The 26,999-nt window shown below is 39.9% G+C and overlaps 2 protein-coding genes across 2 annotated transcripts; both read right to left on the reverse strand.

The window, feature by feature from the left end:
- LOC134293503 (small serum protein 5-like) lies at positions 1–5,733 on the reverse strand. The gene is made up of 4 exons (XM_062961234.1): positions 5,674–5,733; positions 3,286–3,379; positions 1,446–1,575; positions 1–337 (listed from the first exon to the last, which is right to left on the reverse strand). The coding sequence occupies exons 1-4, from the start codon at positions 5,731–5,733 to the stop codon at positions 319–321; spliced, it is 303 nt and encodes a 100-aa protein (XP_062817304.1). The 3' UTR covers positions 1–318.
- A 2,194-nt stretch (positions 5,734–7,927) lies between these two features.
- Positions 7,928–26,897, reverse strand: LOC134293509 (small serum protein 5-like). The gene is made up of 4 exons (XM_062961250.1): positions 23,824–26,897; positions 21,875–21,968; positions 20,140–20,260; positions 7,928–8,101 (listed from the first exon to the last, which is right to left on the reverse strand). Exons 1-4 carry the CDS (start codon positions 23,824–23,826, stop codon positions 7,993–7,995), a joined length of 327 nt encoding a protein of 108 aa, XP_062817320.1. The 5' UTR covers positions 23,827–26,897; the 3' UTR covers positions 7,928–7,992.
- Positions 26,898–26,999: the final 102 nt, after the last annotated feature.

Here is a 26,999-nt window from a genome sequence, read left to right on the forward strand (position 1 = left end):
TGCATGTCTCTCTCCTTTTAATAAATCAAAGAATGCCTTTATGTTAGCTCCCTAAACCACTCCTCCCAGGGTCAAATCACTGGAAATAAACAAGATGAACTTGAACTCTTAATACAACAAAGCATATATGCTCTAAAAGTAGCATCACTGAAACTTGATGGGATGAGTCTCATGATAGGACTGTAGTAATGGAGGGCTATAACCTATTTCTGAAAAATAGGCCAAACAATAAGGGAGGAGGAGCAACGTTGAATATCAAGGATGTTTACACCTGTGATGTCCATAATGTACAGCCTGGCTTCCAAGCCAGATCTCTTTTCAGTTCTTGCACTTCCGTCTATAAAGAAGAACAAAGTTAAGACAGGTTACTGTCTATCCTCAAATATAAGCCAATCCGAATTTAAGCGGAGGCACCTAGTTCTACCACAAAACACTGGGAAAACTTATCGAGTCGAGTATAAGCCAAGGGTGGGAAATGCAGCAGATATCAGTAAAATTACGTTAGATGAGGCATCAGTAGGTTAAATGTTTTTGAATATTTACTATATTTAAAAGAAAAACACTAAACTAGCTCTGTAAGTGGAAAAGTAGAGTCAACAAAAACTATACGGTATTAACAATAACATTATTATTATTATTAATATTATTATTATTATTATTATCATAAAACTTCATTTGTATCCCGCCTTATCTCCCCATGGGGACTCAGGCTAGCTTCCAACATGATAACAAGCAAATATTCAATGCCTATATAAACAATGCAGAGCTAGATATAGATCTATAATTATATATACTAATTTCACAATATACAGAAATATACCAATTTCTGCAATATTTGCAAGCCCTATATATTTATATCCATATCTATCTATCTAAATATCTCTCTATATATAGATAATTATATCTGTATAGGATTTGCAAAGATTTGCAAACATATGAGGTGAAAATTCATATATAAAAATAAAGTATACACATAGATACAGATATACAGATATCTCTAGATATCTATATGTATACAGGATTTGCAAAGACTTGCAAACATATGAGGGGAAATTCATATATAAAATTAATGTATATAGATAGATACAAATATTTAGATACACAGGGATTGGAAGATTTGCAAGGGAAAATGCCTATATATCTATATATATAGTAGAGATTAACAAATATTTCAGGGGAAAATGCATTCATAAGATGGCTCTTCTTCCTGACTTGCAAGGGCTTCTTTCCCTTTTAAAAACATTCCCTTGTTTAAGAGCGAGGGAGGCTTTGGAAAAGAAACCACACTGTTAAAGGACGGGAAGAGGAGAGAGAAATATATCATATATAACTGGCTTGACCTTGATCCCATCATAACCAGAGGGAGGCTTTTTCAGCATATAAAAAAAGGTCTGAAAACCTCGGCTTATTTTCGAGTATATACGGTATTATAGCTTTGGGCCTACCTGGGGCAGCACTCGACTTCTTTCCTCTTGCATTCACACTTCAAGCAATTCATTGTGTTCCATGAATCTCCGAGTTTATGGTTCTTCTCATTATATGGATCGACACATCCCTTGGGGAACACCGGTTTACCTAGAAATGGGAAGTCCTTTCAGTTCCTCCAGCAATAAATCCAACATTTCCAAAGGACAGCGAGACGCCACTCAAGAAATCTCAAGATTAGTCTTGAGAAACTACCCTCCACTTTGCATTTGTATGTTTTCTGACAGATGGAGATCCTAAGTGAACCCATCACAGGGATTTTGCTCAGAAGAGGTTTGCTGTTATAATAATAATAATAATAATAATAATAATAATAATAATAATAATAATAATAAATCACAGAGTACTAAACACTTGGGAAGTGTTCGACTTGTGATTTTGTGATACAAAACCCAGCATATCTATCTTGTTTGCTGTGTCATACAATAATAATAATAATAATAATAATAATAATAATAATAATAATAATAATAATAATACATCACACAGTCCTAGACACTTGGGAAGTGTTCGACTTGTGATTTTGTGATACGAAATCCAGCATATCAATCTCGTTTGCTGTGTCATACAATAAAATAATAATAACAATAATAATAATAATAATAATAATAATAATAATAATAATAATAATAATATCACACAGTCCTAGACACTTGGGAAGTGTACGACTTGTGATTTTGTGATTCGAAATCCAGCATATATATCTCGTTTGCTGTTTCATACCCTGTCTTTGTGTCAATAATAATAATAATAACAACAACAACAATAATGATGGGTACATTGGGTGCCGTGCCAAAAGATCTCAGCCGGCATTTGGAAACAATAGACATTGACAAAATCACAATCTGCCAACTGCAAAAGGCCACCCGACTGGGATCTGCACGCATCATCCGAAAATACATCACACAGTCCTAGACACTTGGGAAGTGTTCAACTTGTGATTTTGTGAGACGAAATCCAGAATATTTATCTTGTTTGCTGTGTCATAATAATAAAATAATAATAATAATAATAATAATAATAATAATAATAATAATAATAATAACAACTTTATTTTTGTATGCTGCCTCCATCTCTCCGAAGGGGCTCGGAGTGGCTCACATGGGGACAAGCCCAACCAGAACAGGGCTCGGGCTGTGGCGCAGGCTGGAGAGCAAGCCAGCTGTAACCAGCTGCAATGAATCACTCTGACCCAGGAGGTCATGAGTTCGAGGCCCGCTCGGAGCCTATGTTTGTTTTGTCTTTGTTCTATGTTAAAAGGCATTGAATGTTTGCCTATATGTGTAATGTGATCCGCCCTGAGTCCCCTTTGGAGTGAGAAGGGCGGAATATAAATGCTGTAAATAAATAAATAATAAATAAAACATCATAAAATAATCACAACATCATAAAAATACACTTTAGAACACAACAATCATACTTAAAAACAGAATAAACATGCTTTCCTCATTGAGATTGTTTAATAGGAGAATTGCACCTCCAAGGAACCTCTGGGTGTATTATTTCTTGCATTGCCTTCTATCATGGAGATATTCACCCCAATGAATGAATGGCATGGTTTTGGCTGAGTCCATGTGGGCATCTCCATGGCCCTGACTCTGAATAGGTGCCAAGGGATGTCCTTGGAGCAAAACACTCCTCTGCTCTGAATGTCTACTCCGTCCATCCGAGTCGGAAAGGGAAGTGCATTCCCAACTCCATCCCACCAGAACGACAATCCCTACCATTAAATAGCCCTCTGTGTAAAAAGAACAGAAATGAATTCAAATAAATAAACACCAAGCTGGTAAATCACATTACCGTTTTTCATCTCTGATTCCTTGGGATGAGTAGAACAAGCGCCATTGCACAAAGCCAGCGAGAGGGACAAGGCGAGAAGACTGAGGAGGACTTTCTGAAAGAGAACGAAAGAACACAACGGTTATGGATCAATGCAGGAAATCCTGGAATGTGTGACGTCTTTTGCCTTCTCTACAAAAGAGTGCCGTTCGCCTCACCAAACAATGCTCAACAATTGGGGTTATGATGTAGTTTAGCAAAATCTAGAGGTAAGAATATGCTCTCTGAGGTTTAGTTGGAACTTTAAGGATCTGTGCTGGAGAATGTTTCTTGCTAGCCAACTTGAGTCTCTGTTAATGTGGGATTTGTGTATTGATAGTGTTTAAATGCAATTTGTGCCATGCTTGTATTGCAACTGATTGCATCATCCAGAATGTACCATAATGTGGAAAGAGTTAATTGGCAAGAAGCTATGATGACCTTGATGTGTGGCTGGTACTAGGGAGTATCCAGACACAAGTGTTTGTGCATACCGATTGCATCAGTTCAGTTCAGTTCTGTCTGCCTAGAGTTCGAGTCAAGTTCTGTTGGAGAACAGAGCAGTCCTGTGTTCGTCTGTCGTCTGCAAGTTTGTTTGTGTAGATTATTGCTGCATACAGTAAAACTTTGTAAATAGTTTTACCAACGTCTCTGAGTGTCTCTTCGTTCTGCGTTCCACTGCTTCCATCCAACTACTGCTGTGCGGCAAATACTCTGACAGTCTCTACATACGGTGCCGAGTCTTATGGCAGGAAAGATTCATCCACCTTGGAAGCTCCAATGGTTCCCAAACTTTGGTTCGCCAGATGCTTTTAACTTCACGCCCAGAAGCTTCATTTCAAAGGGAATTAACTTGAGAGAGCTCCCAAGAATGGGACTGTTATTTATGAACAGAACAGGAGAGTCTATGATGGATCAAATGCAGAGCCAGGCAGAAGCCACTTCGTGCACAAGGGAGAGACGAAATGGCATGCCTTTTTGAATACTTCCTCTTTAAAGAACGTTTCTAAACCAGCTTCAATAAACATGTTCCAAAAATCTACTCAATTTTAATGATAAATTTTAAACTTCCATGCATGTTGATACGTATTTTATGGAAATATGACCCAGCTTTAGCACGGCAGATTAAACCGCCAGCTGCAGTAAATGTTGTCAATCAAAAAGTTGACCATCCATAGCCCGGGTCAGGGTGAGCTCCTGGCCTTTAGCCCGGCTTCCGCCTGGGGAGGTATGTTACGGCACCCACAAGGAAATGCCAGAAAAACGCCTGCGATTTGATGAAGGAGGAAGTTTATGAACAAAGCATCCCCACCCTGTGACCGGAGTCGAGCACAAGGCTCCAAGATGCCAAAGATGGGAAAAGCCTATATATGCCTCTATCTATGTTCAATTGCCTGTCTTGTCAGTGTATAAATGGCATTGAATGTTTGCCACGTATGTATGTTCTGTGATCCTCCCTGAATCCCCTTCGGGATGAGAAGGGCAGAATATAAACACTGTACATAAATAAATAAATAAAATGTTTTAGTCCGTGTATTCAACAGAGTGTTTTGAAATTATTATGTGTTTTGATTAGGTGTTTTGGCAATGTTGTAACCAGCCTCAAGCCATGAGGAGAGATGGGTAAGAAATAAAATAATAATAATAATAATAATAATAATAATAACAACAACAATAATAATTATTATTATTATTCCAATATTATGTTCCGAAAACATAACCCAAGGGTTTCTTTACTGGAAAGAGTTGTAGGCCACTTTGCAAGCTGACGGCTTTAGTTCCAAGGGACTTCTTATTACAGTAGAGTCTCACTTATCCAAGCCTCGCTTATCCAACGTTCTGGATTATCCAACGCATTTTTGTAGTCAATGTTTTCAATATATCGTGATATTTTGGTGCTACATTCATAAATACAGTAATTACTACATAGCATTACTGCGTTTTGAACTACTTTTTCTGCCAGATTTGTTGTATAACATGATGTTTTGGTGCTTAATTTGTAAAATCATAACCTAATTTGATGTTTAATAGGCTTTTCCTTAATCCCTCCTTATTATCCAACATATTCGCTTATCCAACATTCTGCCGGCCCGTTTATGTTGGATAAGTGAGACTCTACTGTATCTATTTTTATTTTTATCTTAGAAATTTGCCCATAGCTGCTGCGTTTCCCACCCTCGGCTTATACCTGAGTCAATAATTTTCCCCAATTTTTGTGTTAATATTAGGTGCCTCGGCTTATATTCGGGTCGGCTTATACTCGAGTATATACGGTATCATTGCAGCTCCATTGGTTTGTCTCGTAGCATGATTTCGCGCATCTGTATTGATCTCAATTCAACTAAGATGGGAATGAAAAGCATAACTTACCATTCTGGATTCCAGCTTGGCCAACTGCTCTTCGTGTTGCGGAAAGAACCTGCCACTCATATATATATATATATATATATATATATATATATATATATATATTCTCCTCCCAAAGTATCTATAGCTATTCATTATATTGGTATCTGTCCCACGCTGTTCCGGGATGTGTGTCACGACGTCCCTATTCTGGTTCCAAGGTGTTCTTTATCAGCGTCTCCAGATCTGATACAAGAGACAAGACCCTCCATTGCCTCCACGCAGAACAAGCTGAACTTCCATTAAAAGCAAACACTGCCTTCTTGAAAGACATTACTTTGGTGCATTCACTCCTTGAAGGAAACAGGGCAGCCAATGTGGTCTTCTCCATTGTATATATATCAATGGCAAGTTCTCACTACAATTTTATGTGAAAGACACGACTTCTGAGCCTAAGCAGTTGGCTAGCTAAAAATCCAGAATGGTCACCAGGTCCAAAGTTTTGCTTTCCCCCCCTACATATAATTTACTGAGTTGGAACTAGATTAGGAACCCCAAATGTTGGTCTCCCAGTCATTTTGGACTTCAATTCCTAGAAGCCCTAGCTCTAGGCCTGAATATATTGCACAAGGTTTATCTAGCCTGAAATGATACACTTTAATATATTGGGTTTATGGTTCCTGTCCCCTTGATCAAATTACGTAAGTGTTATTTATTGCTATATAATTGTATTGTTTTACCTTGTTTAATAACGTGTTATTATGTTGCTATGTAATGTATGTGTTGTTTTTATGATTGGAAACCGCCCTGAATCCCATCCGGGAGATAGGGCGGTATAAAAATAAAGATTATTATTATTATTATTTGTGATAATAATAACTTAATAATAATAATAATAATAATAATAATAATAATAATAATAGGTTTGTTGCTCTGCTCTTACACAGCTTCACTTGTCTGTTTTTAAACTGTGTCACTTTATAACCTGAAGTATATGTCTTCTTATTTAGCTTGAGGTTAGCTCATCTCTATATACCTAAAGCAGTGGGAGGGGCTGCAGGTCATGTGACTGACTCAGTAACGGTTTAGAATGTTCAGTTTTCAAAAGGATGACAGTTAGAAATCAGTTGAGCCTTGAGCCTGTTCGAAGTCAGTTGAGCCTTGAGCCTGTTAGAAATCAGTTGAGCCTTGAGCCTGTTCGAAGTCAGTTGAGCCTTGAGCCTGTTAGAAATCAGTTGAGCCTTGAGCCTGTTCGAAGTCAGTTGAGCCTTGAGCCTGTTAGAAATCAGTTGAGCCTTGAGCCTGTTCGAAGTCAGTTGAGCCTTGAGCCTGTTAGAAGTCACTTGAGCCTTGAGTCTGTTAGACGTCATTTGAGCCTTGAGCCTGTTAGAAGTCAGTTGAGCCTTGAGTCTGTTAGAAGTCAGTTGAGCCTTGAGCCTGTTAGAAGTCAGTTGAGCCTTGAGCCTGTTAGAAGTCAGTTGAGCCTTGTGCCTGTTAGAAGTCAGTTGAGCCTTGAGCCTGTTAGATCAGTTGAGCCTTGAGCCTCTTAGAAATCAGTTGAGCCTTGAGCCTGTTAGAAGTCAGTTGAGCCTTGAGCCTGTTAGAAGTCAGTTGAGCCTTGAGTCAGCTTGAGTGTAGGAGTTTAAACTGTTGTGGCTTGTGTTTTAAACTGTTTTTAAAGAGAGCTTATAAAACAATGTAGTTTATGAAGAAACAGTTAAAGTTTATAAGTTAAAGATACAAACTCTCTAAATGTTTTGAAGTTTTTAACACCGGGCAAAGAAATGTGTCTGTATCTATAAATAGATGAAGTTATCAGTAAACAAACGTGTTGCTTTAAAATAATAATAATAATAATAATAATTATTATTATTATTATGCAACTTGGGACAATAGGATTCTCAGTAAGAATCAGCAGGAAAGCCTTGCTTGTAGAAGTGCATCTACATTGTGTAATTGACACAGTTTAACACCATTTTCACTGCAAGGGTTCAGTGCAATGGAATCCTGGGAGTTGTAGTTTGGTGAGGCACCAGAAACTCTTTGGCAGAGAAGGCCAAAGATCTCGTTAAACTACAACTCCCACGGTTCCATAGCATTAAACCAGCGTGGCTGATGTGGCGTTGAACTGCATTAAATTCAACAGTGTAGATATACACGCTGTGTGTCCTTTTGAGCCTTGATATGCAATTACGTGAAACAATGGCACGGCATCCATAAAGTCCGTTATGCATAATCCCTCCAAAGGAATTTACACACATATAACACACCAATAGGATGCTTGAATCATGAGTTTATTCATCAATATTCTTATCCGTGAAGAGGACTAAAGAAGTTGTGTTTTTAAACAGTACAAAGAGTTGAAGGGTCGTCTTCCTTGTAGAACTTATATTTACAGGTTTCGGGATCAACCACCGAGATGCATCCTTCCATAACTGCAATGCCACCAAACCTAAAAAGAAAAGGAAACAAGGAAAGCCATAGATGAATTATGGCATATATATATATATATATGGTAGCCATGGCAGCCAATCCTAGGAGTCTCTCTCTAAGCTCCTCCCTCTTTCTAACCACACTCAAGATGGCTGCCTGGCATTCCTCTACAAAATGGAGGCTTGCCTCACTCACTGTTACCCAGGCTTCATTCCAGGCCTAATAGGTAAGGTTCACTACATGGTCCCTTCACTCGATTTACAGTTTTTCTGCCAATAGTGGATATTTTAATAATACAGTAGAGTCTCACTTATCCAACATAAACAGGCCGGCAGAATGTTGGATAAGCGAATATGTTGGATAATAAGGAGGGATTAAGGAAAAGTCTATTAAATATCAAATTAGGTTATGATTTTACAAATTAAGAACCAAAACATCATGTTTTACAACAAATTTGACAGAAAAAGTACTTCAATACGCAGTAATGCTATGTAGTCTTGTAGCGGAACCTTCGTGCTACGGTTCTTGTTGGCGCAGTGGAGGAATTTTGAAGACGGACAACTGAAGGAATTTCCAAGAAAACAGTTTTATTTCGCTAATGGCCACTAGGGGTCCCCCTAGCACAAAGTAAGTGCTTCTCCAGGGGAACCCTCAGTGGCATGCTGAGCAAACATTTATACACACTACAGGGTTCGGGTTATGCCCGCCCACAAGCAAATTCATTGGCTTAGAGTTGTGACGCTGCCCAATCAATGCTGACCAGCAGGCCGGCTGCACCCTTTTGTGCCGTGCTCACAAATCATTTCAGAGCGCCTGCGTACGCATGCTCTGTTTGTTTATCCTTAGCTTTCATTTCTTCAGAAACACATGATTTCCCAGAAGTCACATGTTTCTGTGAGTTTATGCACCCGGGTCGCTAGCTGTCGCCATCTCTGCCCATATATGGTATTTCCTGGGGTTCCTTAACCTCCCGCCTCACTCCCCCATTTTCTTTTTGCGAAGCGCATGTACAAAAGCTGAAGCAAAGCATTATGGTTCCATCCAATCCCGCTTGGCTTGGAGTATGGCTATCTTTTTTTCAGGTAAAGATTGTGTGACACACCTAGTACACATTTGCATCATTATTGGAGTGCAACACATAACTATGAGAACAATGAACAATCCTAAAATCCCTACCAACAATATGTTCTTCAACCATTCTATTGAGGGTAACCAGCTAGTCACCCAGGAGAAGGGAGACCAACCTTCTATCTCCTGGACATTATTGTAAATTAACTTTTGTAATGACTCGATGTCATCTTCAATAGTATTATTCAAGTTATGAAATTTCACTACACAACGTCCTCTAACCATGGCGCATAACCCCCCCCTGGCCGCCAATAGGTAGTCAAGGGCCAACTTATGCTGTAGGGCCATCTGGCTGATTTCTTCTACTTCAGACTGGATTTCCCGGAAAATTTTACCAGTGGCATTTATGGACTTTTCAAGGCGGCAAGTCAGGCCTAGAACACTTCTACGGTTTGCTTGAGCTACAATCCCTGGGTAAGCACCCAGTGTCAACAAGCCTGTGATCAGGCCTCCTCCTACACGGGAGGCTTCTGAACCTGACAGGGCCTTGTTGATAATGACCTCATCCGAGCATTCTGGTCCTAGAGGGCCTGTTTGCACAATGTCCCGTTTCAGGCGCTGATGCCTTTTGTGTAAGACCTGAACTGGGAATGTCAAATAACCCACACCGACACACTGGTAGTTGCCGGGGTGATAATTTGTGGCCCATTTATCAAAGAAAAACCATAGATTTGGATCCCTAATTTGCCATAACGGACAGAGGCTTTTACCTAGGCTCAGTTGGGTTAATTGTTGCAGTATGTTCATATAAGATTTTAGGCCCTCAATAGAATCATTCACACTAAATGTAGGATAATCTGGATACATGCTAGCCCACTCGGTTGCGGTTAGATTTAATCGTGAGACATAAGATGTATTAAATCGTCCATGTAGATAGAACCGGTCTCGACAATGGGAATAATTGCCTAATCGGGAAAAGAACGCCTGCCTAGTTCCCCAGTGTTTCCACTTAGAATTCCACATTCCCGATCCTCCACAACAGAAGCACAAACCCCTGGTGGAGGTATGGTATCTAAACCGTCGAAACCGAGTTTTATTTATCTTTTGCGGTATGCTAGAAAACACGGTAGGTGGACCCTCCTGAGCCTTGGACAATCCCTCCAACACAATCTGTGGTTCATCAATTAAATCGGGAAGAAATGAAAAATCTCCTACGGTGAGGGGGTGTTCATATATTAATGCTACCTCTTTCCCGTGCTGCTCAAACATATAATTGGCATGTTCTTTTATCCAATTCCCATGTGCTCTTTTTCCAAAAGAGAAAATAAAACTCAGCACAAATAATATACCAAACACAGTGCGCTTTCCTCCCCTCCTCATAACTTGTCTCCCACTTTTTCCTCTCAAAATGTCTAGCCACCATCTCCCGGAGAGCGCCTTTGTTGGGCCATGCTGCGACATACTTGACCACCGACGCTCCGTTGCACCCGAAGGGATCAGCTTCATGGCCTTGTTGACCCCTTAGGGAGTTGCCGGATGATCCTGAGTCTCAGGTCCTCACCAGGAACTTGCTCCGTCCGCCACTCCTCAGGTGCTAGTTTTACACGGGTGTAATGTATCCACGGCTTAATCTCCTTCACCTTCACTGCAGTGGGGGTAGACAGGAGCACAACATAGGGTCCTCGCCACTTGGGTCCCAATGGCTCAATCTTCCAATCCTTGACCAGAACCTCGTCACCTGGTGAAAAACAATGTAGAGGTGTGGTAGGGAATGGTGGGTTCAATTCAGAAATGTATTTTTCTAACTGCTGCATTTGTCTGCCCAAAGCCTGAACCTGGGCCAATGTCTGTTTCTCTCCTATGAGGTGCTGCTCAGCTCCTGTCTCTAAGGCTCCCTTCAAGTTCAAAGGGGGTCGTCCATAGAGTCTTTCAAAAGGGGAGAGTCCTGTCCGTTTGTGTGGTGTACATCTGATTCCTAATAATGCCATGGGCAAAACCACCGTCCACGGCAATCCTGTCTCTTGGCAAAGTTTCCCAAGCTGAGCCTTTAATGTCCTATTCATTCTTTCCACTTTTCCAGAAGATTGGGGTCTATATGCACAATGTAACTTCCATTTTATGCCCAAAATTCTACATAATCCTTGCACAGCCTGTTGAATATATGCGGGGCCATTATCTGATCCAATTTCTAAGGGTATGCCAAATCTGGGAATAACATCTTTCATTAGAGCTCTTGACACCTCTACAGCCTTCTCAGTTCTTGTAGGGTAAGCTTCCACCCATCCTGTGTATGTGTCCACGAACACCAGTAAATATTTGTATCCTTTGTATGGGGGCATTTCTGTAAAGTCAGTGACTAAAGCTTCAAAGGGTACCCCACCCACATGTTGGACTCCTGGTGGCTTGAGGGGTCCTTCTCTGGGGTTATTTTTGATACATGTCCAGCATCTTCGGGCTGCTGCTGCCGTTAGGCTATGTAATCCATCGATATACAACTGTCGTCCTAGCAGATTTGCCAATGCCATCTTTCCTAAATGTGTGTTTTGGTGCATGTGTTGGACTAAGTGCCATGCCAAGTCCTTAGGGACGTAGACACGGGCGTCTGGCATCACTATGAGTTCTCCTGACCACTGACCCTTCTCCTTTAAGGCCCATTCTTCTTCCTCTGGTGTATATGTAATGTTATGTTCAGTTAATTCTACCTGTAGGGCCATTACCTGATGTTCAATATAGGGCAGCCTAGCTGCCTCTTTGGCTGCCAGATCAGCCTGCCTATTTCCTTGCACTACGGGATCGTCTCCACGTTGGTGCCCTTTACAATGCATCACAGCCACCTGCCTTGGCTTCCAAACCGCCTCCAGGAGATCCACAATCTCTCCAGCATGTTTCACGCACTTTCCTCCAGACGTGAGGAGCCCGCGCTCCTTGTACAGTGCTCCATGTGCGTGGAGGGTGGTGAAGGCATATTTTGAGTCTGTGTAGACGTTAACCCGCTTTCCGCTTGACAATTCCAACGCTCGGGTCAGGGCAATCAATTCGGCCTTCTGGGCAGAAGTCCCCGGGGGCAGTGACTCTGCTTCCAGCGTCTCTCCCCCCCACCGAACAACCGCATAACCTGAGTGTCTTTGATTATTTTCCATAAAGGAGCTTCCATCTGTGAACAGAGTGTCGTCCACCTTAGTTAGTGGCACATCCTTCAAATCCGGTCGACTGGAGAATACCTCATCCATCACCTGGGCACACTGATGGATCGTGGTGTCTCCTGGAGTCGGGAGCAAGGTGGCCGGATTCAGAGTGGAGCAAGTCTCCAGGGTCACCAGTGGGTTGTCGCACAACAATCCCTCATATTTCATTAACCTCTCACTTGTGAGCCAGCGCGGTCCCTTAATGTCTAACAGTGCCTTAACGCTATGGGGCACCTTAACTGTCAGTGGCTGTCCTAGGGTCAATTTATTCGCTTCTTTGATTAAATCTACTGATGCTGCCACAGCCCTCAGGCAAGGTGGCAATCCACGAGCCACTGTGTCCAATTGCTTTGACAAGTAGGCAATCGGCCTTTGCCATGAACCTAGTGGTTGGGTCAATACTCCAACCGCTGTTCCTTCCCGCTCTGCAGCGAACAGAGTGAATGGTTTTTCCAAATCGGGCAGTCCTAATGCTGGAGATGACATCAATGCTTCTTTTAATGCCTTAAATGCCTGTTGACATTCTTCTGTCCACTCAAATGGATCTTCTCTTCCACCTCTCGTAGCCTGGTACAGTGGCTTAGCCAACACGGCGTAGTTGGGGATCCACTGTCTACAATATCCTGCTGATCCCAAAAATTCCCGCACCTGTCGCCGGGTGCTGGGAGTGGGGATGGCACAAACAACTTCCTTTCTTTCAGCCCCTAACATCTTCTTTCCTTTGGTCAGATGGAACCCCAAATATTTCACCGTGGGACAGCACAACTGGGCCTTTTTCTTTGACACTTTGTAACCCTTTTCTTCCAATGTCTTGAGAAATCTCAAAGTATGCTCTTTACAGCCCCCTAGTGTCCGGCAAGCGATAAGCAGGTCATCTGCATATTGAAGCCAAATTCCCTCTTCCTTAGGTATTACAAAATCCTGTAAGTCTTTGGCCAGGGCTTGACCAAAAATGGTCGGGCTGTCCCGGAACCCCTGAGGAAGGCGTGTCCAAACATACTGGGTCCTTTGCCCTGACTGCTGAGATTCCCACTGGAAAGCAAAGATCGGTTGGGATACAGGGGCCAATCGAATGCAAAAGAATGCATCCTTTAAATCCAATACAGTAAACCATTTGGCAAATGCTGGTACTAGACTCATCATGATGTATGGATTTGGCACTACCGGGGTTAGGGGAACGGTGACTTGATTTACAGCCCGCAAATCTTGAACTGGGCGATATTCTCCTTGTCCTCCTGGTTTCTTGACTGGGAGCAGGGGTGTGTTCCATGGGGAACTGCATGGTATCAATATCCCATGCTGCAGAAGTCGCTCTAGATGCTTTCTGATCCCCTGCACTGCCTCTCGACTGACGGGATACTGTGGCTTACATACGGGTCCCATTCCTCTTTTCACTTCCACCACCACCGGTGGAACATATTTAGCTAATCCTGGAGGATTATCTTCTGCCCACACTAAAGGAGTCTCATGCCATGGCCATTGTATTTCTTCAGTAAAAATCCTAACTTGAAACAGTCTCCATTCCTCTTCCATGGGAAATGATAGCTCCACTTGTCCATTCTTCATGAACTGGAGTTGTGCTTGTAATTTTGATAAAATGTCCCTTCCCAATAAAGGGACTGGGCAGTCTGGGAGATATAACATCTTATGCTTGACCTGATGTCCGGCCAGATTGCAGGTGCGTTCCTTAAGGAAGGGGCACTTCTGGGTCTTCCCAGACACCCCTATTACTTTCGTAGTTTCCCGAGTTGGTGGACTAATTTTTGTATTTACTACTGATTTTTCGGCACCTGTGTCCACTAAAAAGTCCAATTGTTGGTCCCCGATTTCAAGTGTGACCATCGGCTCCCCGGGGTCCAACAAAACAAGAGCCTGGCTTCCTCATTCCTCTCCTCCATCCATATCTTCCCATTCTTCTTCCATCACAGCTGCTGCAGCTATCACCTCTCTTGCAGGAAAAGGTACGTAGTTCCCACGCCCTCTTCCCCTTCCTGGGTTTCTTCCTCTCTCAGGCCTTCCTCTTTCTCTCGGTCCTTCCTGACTTCCTTCTCTTCCTTCTGGGCATTCACCTTTCCAGTGTCCAAACTTCTTACATTTAGCACATTGGTCTCGACCTAACCTCCGAGGGGGGCCCCTTCTTCCTCCTTGTCCCCCTCTGGCATATCCTCCTCTTCCTCTCTGTCCACTTGCACTTTGTTCCATCATGGTAACTAATGCTTGGTATTCCTGCTTCTTCTTCCTGTCCTTCTTCTCTTCTTCTACCTGGTCCCTCGCCATATAAACTTGATCTGCGAGTGCCAACAATTCATTCATAGTCTTTCCTAGAAATCCTGGTTGCTTTTGAATCTTTCTCCGGATGTCAGGAGCCGCTTGACTGATAAAAGACTGTTGAATCGCCCTCCTACCGTTTTCATCCTCCAAATTATACGGGCTATACTTTCTATATGCTGCCTCCAGCCTTTCCAAAAAGGCTGTTGGTGACTCAGATTTTTCCTGTACCACTCCCTGAATTTTTACAATGTTGACGGGTCGCGGCGGGCCCCTCTTTACCGCTTCTACCAATATACGCTGGAATCCTTTCAGTCTCTGCAAATGTCCTTCTTCTGCGGTGTCCCATTGGGGATCTATTTCCACAGGAAACCTCTGTGCTCCCCACTCGGCTGCATCACCATCTTGTGGGGCACCAACCTGGGCTATGGCTACCCCATTATTCAACACTGCTCTTCTCTCCTCTGATGTGAACAACATATTCAACAATTGTCTGCAATCTTGCCAGGTGGGATTATGGGTTGCCATAATCCCTTCCAATAGCCTAGCCATAGCTTGGGGTTCTTCACTATAAGGTGGAGTATTATTTTTCCAATTCAAAATGTCACTACTACTGAAAGGCACTACCTGGTATGCTTGAACTATCTCATTCCTGTTGTTTATCACAGGCACCGTTCTCAAGGGCATCTGGAGGGCCGGTCCGGTCGGTGAATCACCAGACCACACCGGAGCTCCATGTCTCCGAGTTTGTGCCGGAGAAGCATCACTGGGCATCCGTTGTGACTTCTTCTTTTCCTTTGTTTCCTCCTGATATTTTTCTAGGCTAGGATAGTGTTTCTTGGCCGCTTCGGTTGACTCCGAAGAGTAGGGTGGGGGTCTCGTTCCTAGTGTAGGTGCACCGGGGGCTGTTCCCTGGGGTGGGGGGGGCGGTGGCAAGGGTGGCGGCAATAATTCCTGTTGTCTAGCCTGTACACTCAACTGTAAATCTGGGTAGTCCTCCTCATTGGATTGGAAAACTTCCTTCTTTTTCCCCTCCTTCTTCACCACCATACATTTGCCATTCCTGCACTGTCGAACCCAACCTGGATCTTCTCTAACTACCCGTTCCCACGTAGCAATATAGACCCACTGGTTCGGATGATTCACAGCACAATATTCTTCCACTGTTCGGATCAGTTTCAGATCCCACGTTCCTTCTACTTGCCAACCTAAACCAAAATCTGGCCATTCTCCCTGACACAAATTTCTCAGCCTATAATCTCTTAGGTCCCTTGGATTCCCTGCTACGGCTCTGCTAGCAAAAGAGCCAAAATTATCTAAGATACATTGTAAGGGAGTGGAGCTCTTTGAATTTTTCCCTCCCATCCTGCCTAATAGAGGGGACTGTCCTGGCCTGGGCACCCGGCCACTCACGGCATGCGTCAGGAAACACAAGACAGAACCCCTTTCTACCTCCCTGGGAACTTTTTTTTTTTTTTTTTTCCTCCCAGCGCTGGTGTTCCCTTAATATCTCATGCAAACCCCTATACTTGCCAGATTTCTGTAGACGTCGGACCAACCTTCGCCCCTGGGCTTTTTCCCTGGATCCTAGCTGGTTTCTTATGGAACCTTGCTGGTGTTGCAGCTTCCACCGTCAGTCGGCGTTGGCATCAGAGGCAAGCACCGCAGCCGGTAATATTCAGGGGCCCCTTCTCGTCTCACGGTAGTTGCCTCAGGCCCCCACCGCTGAGTTGAGGCCGTCCCGCCAACGGGATCCGTCTCCAAATCTCCTGGCCCGTCTTATAGGAAAAAATCACGTCGGGGTCACCAGAAAATGTAGCGGAACCTTCGTGCTACGGTTCTTGTTGGCGCAGTGGAGGAATTTTGAAGACGGACAACTGAAGGAATTTCCAAGAAAACAGTTTTATTTCGCTAATGGCCACTAGGGGTCCCCCTAGCACAAAGTAAGTGCTTCTCCAGGGGAACCCTCAGTGGCATGCTGAGCAAACATTTATACACACTACAGGGTTCGGGTTATGCCCGCCCACAAGCAAATTCATTGGCTTAGAGTTGTGACGCTGCCCAATCAATGCTGACCAGCAGGCCGGCTGCACCCTTTTGTGCCGTGCTCACAAATCATTTCAGAGCGCCTGCGTACGCATGCTCTGTTTGTTTATCCTTAGCTTTCATTTCTTCAGAAACACATGATTTCCCAGAAGTCACATGTTTCTGTGAGTTTATGCACCCGGGTCGCTAGCTGTCGCCATCTCTGCCCATATATGGTATTTCCTGGGGTTCCTTAACCTCCCGCCTCACTCTCATTTATCCAACATAAACGGGCCAGCAGAACGTTGGATAAGCGAATATGTTGGATAAGGAGGGATTAAGGAAAAGCCTATTAAACATCAAATTAGGTTATGATTTTACAAATTAAGAACCAAAACATCATGTTTAACAACAAATTTGACAGAAAAAGTAGTTCATTACACAGTAAAGCTATGTAGTAATTACTGTATTTACGAATTTAGCACCAAAATATCACTATGTATTGAAAACATTGACTACAAAAATGCATTGGATAATCCAGAATGTTGGATAAGCGAGTGTTGGATAAGTGAGACTCTACTGTAATAATAATAATAATAATAATAATAATAATAATAATAATAATAATAACACAGTCCTAGACACTTGGGAAGTGTTCGACTTGTGATTTTGTGATATGAAATCCAGCATATCTATCTTGTTTGCTGTGTCATAAAATAATAATAATAATAATAGTAATAATAATAATAACTATAACTTTATTTATACCCCGCCACCATCTCCCCACAGGCACTCGGGGCGGCTTACATGGGTCAAGGCCCGAACAGCATAATTGAGCAAAAACAACAACATAAATAAAATTCACAATATACAAAAGATAAAACAGTGATACAATAAAACAATAATTTTACAACGGTTAATAATATCAATCAACCAGCAGGTACAGTTCAGTTTGTTTATTTGAACCTTGTGTTGATAAAAAAAGGGAAGGGATGCAAACAAATAAACAAAGAGCATTACATTTAATAATCAACTTGGGGTGTATCAACGTTATTGAACAAATGCAGTGTGACACTATTTTCATTGCGAATGTGAATATGTACAATATTTTTGGCAGACTATAATATCAATCAACCAGCAGGTACAGTTCAGTTTGTTTATTTGAACCTTGTGTTGATAAAAAAAGGGAAGGGATGCAAACAAATAAACAAAGAGCATTACATTTAATAATCAACTTGGGGTGTATCAACGTTATTGAACAAATGCAGTGTGACACTATTTTCATTGCGAATGTGAATATGTACAATATTTTTGGCAGACTATAATATCAATCAACCAGCAGGTACAGTTCAGTTTGTTTATTTGAACCTTGTGTTGATAAAAAAAGGGAAGGGATGCAAACAAATAAACAAAGAGCATTACATTTAATAATCAACTTGGGGTGTATCAACGTTATTGAACAAATGCAGTGTGACACTATTTTCATTGCGAATGTGAATATGTACAATATTTTTGGCAGACTATATCAAATACAGTAGAGTCTCGCTTATCCAACGTAAACGGGCTGGCAGAACGTTGGATAAGCAAATATGTTGGATAATAAGGAAAGATTAAGGAAAAGCCTATTAAACATCAAATTAGGTTATGATTTTACAAATTAAGCACCAAAACATTATGTTATACAACAAATTTGACAGAAAAAGTAGTTCAATACACAGTAATGCTATGTAGTAATTACTGTATTTGTGAATTTAGCACCAAAATATCACGATGTATTGAAAACATTGACTACAAAAATGTGTTGGATAATCCAGAACGTTGGATAAGCAAGATTCTACTGTACTAGGAAAAGAGTGGGTGATAACAAAGGAAATAGCGGTATTAGGGAAAAGAGTGGAAACGGGAAATAAAAGGGAAATAAAAGAAGCAATAATTGAATGTGCACAAGCAGTAAGAGTATTAGGGGTGGAAAGATAAATCAAAATGGACAGTAAATAAGTGGTATCAATATATGGTGGAGCAAATGGAATTTGAAATTATGAATGTGAAATTAAATGTTTTAAAAACAAATGAAAATAGAACGAGAGAAATGGAAGAAAGATGGACAAGGGTAAAGAACTATATCATGAATCAATCCGAAGATCAAACCATAAGAAATAAGATACAAATGTTATGTAGTATATAGAATGGAAATGTATAAAGATAAAAATATAAAGAAATGAATATGTAAATGTAAACAATCCTCGTTGTTGGTGGTGGGAATTGTAAATGTTTTGTATGTGAACGGTTTATGTTTTAAAAAAATAAATATTAGTTTAAAAAAACTATTTTCATTGCGAGGAAGTTGTGGGAGTTGTAGTTAGTTTCCCAAGGTCTTTAGCCATCTATACTTCCCAGAATCCCCTTGCATTGAGCCATGGTGATTAAAGTGGTGTCAAACTGCATTAATTCGACAGTGCAGGTGCACCTTGGGTTTCTTTTGCCTTGACCTTCAATCCAAGGAGAGATATCATTGCTGCTTCTGTTTAACCCCCTTTCAAGACATACCGTATATACTCAAGTATAAGCCGACCCGAATATAAGCTGAGACACCTAATTTTACCACAATACAACTGGGAAAACATTGATTCCAGTATAAGCCGAGGGTGGTAAATTTCAGAAATAAAAATAGATACAGTAGAGTCTCACTTATCCAACACTCGCTTATCCAACGTTCTGGATTATCCAATGCATTTTTGTAGTCAACGTTTTCAATATATCATGATATTTTGGTGCTAAATTCATAAATACAGTAATTATTACATAGCGTTAGTGCGTATTGAACTACTTTTTCTGCCAGATTTGTTGTCTAACATGTTTTGGTGTTTCATTTGTAAAATCATAACCTAATTTGATGTTTAATAGGCTTTTCCTTAATGCCTCCTTATTATCCAACATATTCGCTTATCCAACATTCTGCCGGCCCGTTTATGTTGGATAAGTGAGACTCTACTGTACCAATAAAATTACATTAATTGAGGCATCAGTAGGTTAAATTTTTGTGAATATTTACATAAAGCTCAAATTTAAGACAAGACTGTCCAACTCTGATCAAATCCTTATTCTCATCTTCTTCAATGTAAATGTGATTATTTATCCTTTTAATAATAATAGAGTAAAATAATACATGTAATAATAAATACAGGAAAATAATAAATACAACAACAACAATAATAATAAGGTCAGAGTGAAATAATAAATGTATTATTAATAAAAATAAAAATAAATGTAATAGTAGCAACAATAATAGAGAAAAATAATAAATGTAATAATACCAATAATAATAGAGAAAAACAATAAATGTACCATATATTCTCGAGTATAAGCTGACCCAAATAGAAGCCAGCCAGGACCCTCACCCGAGTATAAGCCGAGGGGGGATTTTTCAGTCTTAAAAAAAGGGCTGAAAAACTAGGCTTATACTCGAGTATATACAGTAACTATAATTTCAGTGGAGATGGCCTTTGCTCACCTGTCACAGCATACCATCCCGTTGTCCGAACACCAGCATTCCTTGCAGTGCGCTGTGTTCCACTGGGACCCAATTGGATAAGTTTTGGCGTCGTAAACATCAGTGCAAACATTTGGTTTTCCTAGCAATTAAAGAAGGATGGGGATGAGGATGAGAAAAAGCTCCAGATTATTTCCTGGATGCATCCTGTTTGTTCTTGCCTATGACATTGACATGGGCAAAGATTTACGATGCCCGTCACAAGGCCCTTGGCATTGGGCTGCTTCCTTCCTTGGCTGAATCTACGCTGTTGGGCGGATGCAGTTCGGACCTCACTTTATCTGCCATGGCTTTGGAATCATGGGAGCTTAAAAGAGGTACCAAACTGCATTAACTCTACAGTGTAGATGCAGCCAAAGTCCAATCTATCACAGGAAGCCTCTCAGTTGTGTAATAGCCTTCTCCACTCAAAATACACAGAAATCTATGAATGCACGTAGATATAAAGTTATCCTATTACTAGTTAATATACAGAAAAAAACAATGATAATAGACTAAATATAATCATTCCAGACGCATGAAAATTGGACAAACGAAGACTGTTTACAACATCACATAAAACTTTAATAAATGTATTAATAATAATAATAAAATAGAGTAAAATAAATGTAATAGTAGCAACAATAATAGAGTACAATAATAAATGTAATAATAATAGAGTAAAATAATAAATGTAATAATACCAATAATAATAGAGAAAAATAATAAATGTACCATATATTCTTGAGTATAAGCTGACCCAAATATAAGCCAACCAGGATCCTCACCTGAGTATATTTATTTATTTATTTACAGCATTTATATTCCGCCCTTCTCACCCCGAAGGGGACTCAGGGCGGATCACATTACACATATAGGCAAAAATTCAATGCCTTTTAACATAGAACAAAGACAAGACAAACATAGGCTCTGAGCGGGCCTCGAACTCATGACCTCCTGGTCAGAGTGATTCATTGCAGCTGGTTGCAGCTGGCTTTCTCTCCAGCCTGCGCCACAGCCCGAGTATAAGCCGAGGGGGGCTTTTTTAGTCCTAAAAAAAGGGCCGAAAAACTAGGCTTATTCTCAAATACAGTAGAGTCTCACTTATCCAAACCTCACTTATCCAACATTCTGGATTATCCAACGCATTTTTGTAGTCAATGTTTTCAATACATCATGATATTTTGGTGTTAAATTCGTAAATAAAGTAATTACTACATAGCATTACTGCATATTGAACTACTTTTTCTGTCAAATTTGTTGTTAAACATGATATTTTGGTGCTTAATTTGTAAAATCATAACCTTATTTGATGTGTAATAGGCTTTTACTTAATCCCTCCTTATTATCCAACATATTCGCTTATCCAACGTTCTGCCGGCCCGTTTATGTTGGATAAGTGAGACTCTACTGTATATACAGTAATTAAATAATAATATATCAATTCTTGGTGTTGTTATTGTGTGCCTTCAAGTTGTTTCCAACTTATGGCAACCCTAAGATGACTTTATTACAAGATTTTCTTGGCGGTCTAGAAGAACAATTCCCATTTCCACGCAAACTTGAGAATAATCAAATCCACAAAGGTTCAATCCGTGAAAGTCCAGGCTTAACTCTATCTGGCGGAAAGTGGGATGCATTAAACTGGTTCCATGGAATCATTTTTTCCAAAGCATTTCCCAAGTATCTTTTGCTGGAAAATAAATGGAAACGTTACCTTCCTTCCCTTCTGTTTCGATGGGCGCAACGAAGCAGGCCGCGTGGCATAAGGCCAAGGAGAAGGAAGAGACCGCAAGGATCAGGAGCAATTTCTGGAAGAGAGAGAGCGAGACAAAGGATGGGTTAGGTTTGTTCCGATCCTAGAGATCGAGAAGCTTAGGCTGGATCTACACTGCCATTATCATCCAGTTTCAGAATGCAGATTATCATGATATGTAATCTTGTTCAATTCAGATAATCTGCATTCTGAAACTGAATGATATAGTCATGTGGATTCAGTTTATGCCACATTCGGACTGGAAAAGTCATTCATTAGCAGATTCCAAAGGTCTCATCTACACAGCAATTATAATGCAGATTGAACTGCATTATAGAGTCATATAATCCAGTACAAAGCAGTTAAACTACATTATACGAAGCCCTGTCTACACAGCAATTAAAATGCAGATTGAACTGCATTATATGGTCATATAATGCACTACGATGCAGTTAAACTACATTATACGAGGCCCCATCTACACTGCCGTATCATCCAGTTTTTCTTATAATTCAGGACTTTATTGGCTCCATTTACAGCAGGGCAGGAAATCAAATGGTATTCAATTTGTAACTATATTCTGATAATTGTGCATATATACTGTATATACTCGAGTATAAGCCTAGTTTTTCAGCCCATTTTTAGGACTAAAAAAACCCTCCTTGGCTTATACTCAGGTGAGGGTCCTGGTGGGCTTATATTTAGGTCAGCTTATAAGCAAGTATATATGGTATATTTATTAATTTTCTCTATTATTATTGGTATTGTTACATTTATTATTTTACTCTATTATTGTTATTACTTTTACATTTATTTTACTCTATTTTTATTATTAATAATACATTTATTATTTTACTGCATTTATTATTACATGTATTATTTTACTGCATTTATTATTATTATTACATTTATTATTTTGCTGCATTTATTATCATTATTACATTTGTTATTTCACTCTCTTATTATTAAAAGGATACATAAGCACATTTACATTGAAGAAGATGAGAATAATGATTTAATCAGAGTTGGACAGTCATATCTTAAATTACAGTTTGATGTAAAGATTCAAAAACATTTAAACTACTGAGGCCTCAATTAATGTAATTTTATTGGTATCTTGGCTTATACTGGAATCTATGTTTTCCCAGTTTTTTTGTGGTAAAATTAGACGCCTCGGCTTATATTAGGGTTGGCTTATACTCGAATATATATGGTATATGCTTTGGCATGAAATGATTGTTGTAGATAGATAGATAGATAGATAGATAGATAGATAGATAGATAGAGATATATATAGAAATATAGAGATATAGATATATAAAGAGATAGATAGATAGATAGATAGATAGATAGATAGAGATAGAGATAGAGATATATAGAAATATAGAGATATAGATATAGATAGATAGATAGATAGATAGATAGATAGATAGATAGAGGTAGAAATATATAGAAATATATATATATATATATATATATATAGAGAGAGAGAGAGAGAGAGAGAGAGAGAGAGCGAGAGAGAGAGAGAGATAGAGATATATAGAAATATAGAGTTAAAGATATAGATATAGATGGATAGAGATAGAGATATATAGAAATATAGAGATATAGATATATAAAGAGATAGATAGATAGATAGAGATAGAGATATATAGAAATATAGAGATATAGATATATAAAGAGATAGATAGATAGATCGATAGAGATAGAGATATAAAGAAATATAGAGATATAGATATATAAAGAGATAGATAGATAGATAGATAGATAGATAGATAGATAGATAGATAGATAGAGAGATATATAGAGATATATAGAGATATAGAGATATGGATATGGATATAGATATAGATAGATAGATAGATAGATAGATAGATAGATAGATAGATAGATTGATTGATTTTACTTACCATCTTAACGTTTTGCTGCTGGGAAAGCCTTCACGATAAAATGAGTCTCCGACCGAAAAGGAATCCTGTTTCTGTGCAGAATTCTCGCTGATATTTATCTCGGCAAAAAGAGGAAGGAATTCAAAGATTCAAATGCTCCCTCCTGGAGTTGGTAAAAAAACTTCTCATTGTATGCAAATCCGAGATATATATCTCTGCTTCTTTTTCCTTGAGTGGCTGTTTGCACTGTAAAAAGAAGAAGAAGAAGAAGAAGAAGATTATGACCTTAGGGAAAACAGGAAGCTTTATTTCTTGAGAAGAGACTTGTTGATAAGAAGGGCGTTGCAAAATGTACACAGTAAAGAATGGTTTCTGTATTTCGAACAAACTAGAAGAAGCGAGATCTGGGTATTCAGGGTTTGGTTCCTGGAAGTCATCCACATTAAAGAACCAATGTAGTTTGGCACCACTTTCGGTGCCTCTACATCAGAGCTTTCCAAATGTTTCTTATGCATGCATCCTTTCGCGACACAGTAATTCAGTTTTACAGGCTAAACTGTGGTGAAACCTTATAAAGTTTCATACTATATATCACTGTTCTGATGGATTCTCCTCTTTATATAACTTACTAGCTGTGCCCGGCCATGAGTTGCTGTGGCTAGGACTTTATTTTTCTTTTCTTTTTGTTGTATGAACGTAGCGGCATGGATGAGAGGTTGTGCTGTCAATTTTCGAGCTTGTGGGGTGTTTAGTTTAGTTGTTTTGTTCGGTGCCGTGATTCCATTACCCTTCTATATATATAAAATGATAAAGTTGTTTGCGCAGTGACTATAACAACAAAACTAAACATCCCAGAAATACGAAATTTGGCAACACAATGCAAAAGGCTTGCCTCCAGGTTATAACAACACAACCACACCACAAAACCACAATCCAGACCCACAAAACTCACAACAACGCATCATGCAATAACAACACAACTAAACGCCCCAGAAATACAAAACTTGGCAACACAATGCAAAAGCCTTGCCTCCCAGTTGTAACAACACAACCACACCACAAAACCACACAGGGCCCACAAAACTCACAACAACGCATCGTGACTATAACAGCACAACTAAACGCCCCAGAAATACGAAACTTGGCAACACAACGCAAAAGCCTTCCCTCCAGGTTGTAACAACACAACCACACCACAAAACCACAATCCGGATCCATAAAACTCACAACAACGCATCGTGACTATAACAACACAACTAAACGCCCCAGAAATACGAAACTTGGCACACAACTAAACGCACCAGAAATATAAAACTTAACAACACAACGCAAAAGCCTTGCCTCCCGGTTGTAACAACACAACCACACCACAAAACCACAATCCGGACCCACAAAACTCACAACAATGCATCGTGACTATAACAACACAACTAAACGTCCTAGAAATACGAAACTTGGCACACAACTAAACGCCCCAGAAATACAAAACTTGACAACACAACACAAAAGCCTTTTCTCCCGGTTGTAGCAACACAACCACACCACAAAACCACAATTCGGACCCACAAAACTCACAACAACGCATCGTGACTATAACACAACTAAACGCCCCAGAAATACAAAATTTGAACACAAAACGCAAAAGCCTTGCCTCCCAGTTGTAAGAACACAACCACAACACAAAACCACAATCCAGACCCACAAAACTCACAACAACACATCATGACTATAACAACACAACTAAACGCCCCAGAAATACAAAACTTGGCAACACAACACAAAAGCATTCCCTCCCGATTGTAACAACACAACCACACCACAAAACCACAATCCGGACCCACAAAACTCACAACAATACATCGTGACTATAACAACACAACTAAACGCCCCAGAAATACAAAACCTGGCACACAACTAAACGCCCCACAAATACAAAATTTGGCAACACAACACAAAAGCCTTGCCTCTCAGTTGTAACAACACAACCACACCACAAAACCACAATCCGGACCCACAAAACTCACAACAACGCATTGTGACTATAACAAATACAAAATTTGACAACACAACTCATCCACCTCCCCAATCCCTACATTCACACTTGGCCTCCAAAAAAACAATTACAATAATAACAATGACAACAACAACAACAATAAGAATCAACACCATCACAGGCAAGAAACAGCCAGGCACTGAGGCTGAGAAGCCAATCAGTGCTACAGTGGGCCTCCAAAAAACAATACAGTAGCATTTAACTTATCCAACCTTCATGACCACTACAACAACAACAATAATAAACACCTACACAGGCAAAACAAAAAAAAGAATATTGTACCACAATAAAAATATAAACCGCACTCAGCAGAATCAGACATTACAATTAACAACAAACCAAAGACAACAGGGATCTCAAGCAATTATCAATCAACACAAATACTGAAGAAGGTAACAGACTTCAAATACTACTACAGTAGAGTCTCCCTTATCCAAGCCTCGCTTATCCAAGCTTCTGCATTATCCAAGCCATTTTTGTAGTCAATGTTTTCAATATATCGTGATATTTTGATGCTAAATTTGTAAATACAGTAATTACAACATAACATTCCTGCATATTGAACTACTTTTTCTGTCAAATTTGTTGTCTAACATGATGTTTTGGTGCTTAATTTGTAAAACCATAACCTAATTTGATGTTTAATAGGCTTTTCCTTAATCCCTCCTTATTATCCAAGATATTCGCTTATCCAACCTTCTGCTGGCCTGTTTAGCTTGGATAAGTGAGACTCTACTGTACTAATGTCAGTATAAAGAAAGGTGGAGGTCACAGCATAAATACAACCTAATGTAGACTGACCAACACCACCAGACTAAGCCACTGCAACGCGTGGCCGGGCACAGCTAGTTTATATATATAGATACTTGCATGTTTTTTTAATCAAGCTCTGCAATGCATCCTAAATACAGTAGAGTCTCTCTTATCCAACGTAAACGGGCCGGCAGAACGTTGGATAAGCGAAAATGTGGGATAATAAGAGGGATTAAAGAAAAGCCTATTAAACATCAAATTACATTATGATTTTACTAATTAAGAACCAAAACATCATGTTTTACAACAAATTGATAGAAAAAGCAGTTCAATACACGGTAACATTATGTCGTAATGACTGTATTTACAACTTCAGCACCAAAACATTGCA

Source organism: Anolis carolinensis, unplaced genomic scaffold, assembly GCF_035594765.1.
Source record: "Anolis carolinensis isolate JA03-04 unplaced genomic scaffold, rAnoCar3.1.pri scaffold_8, whole genome shotgun sequence".
Lineage (NCBI taxonomy): Eukaryota > Metazoa > Chordata > Lepidosauria > Squamata > Dactyloidae > Anolis > Anolis carolinensis.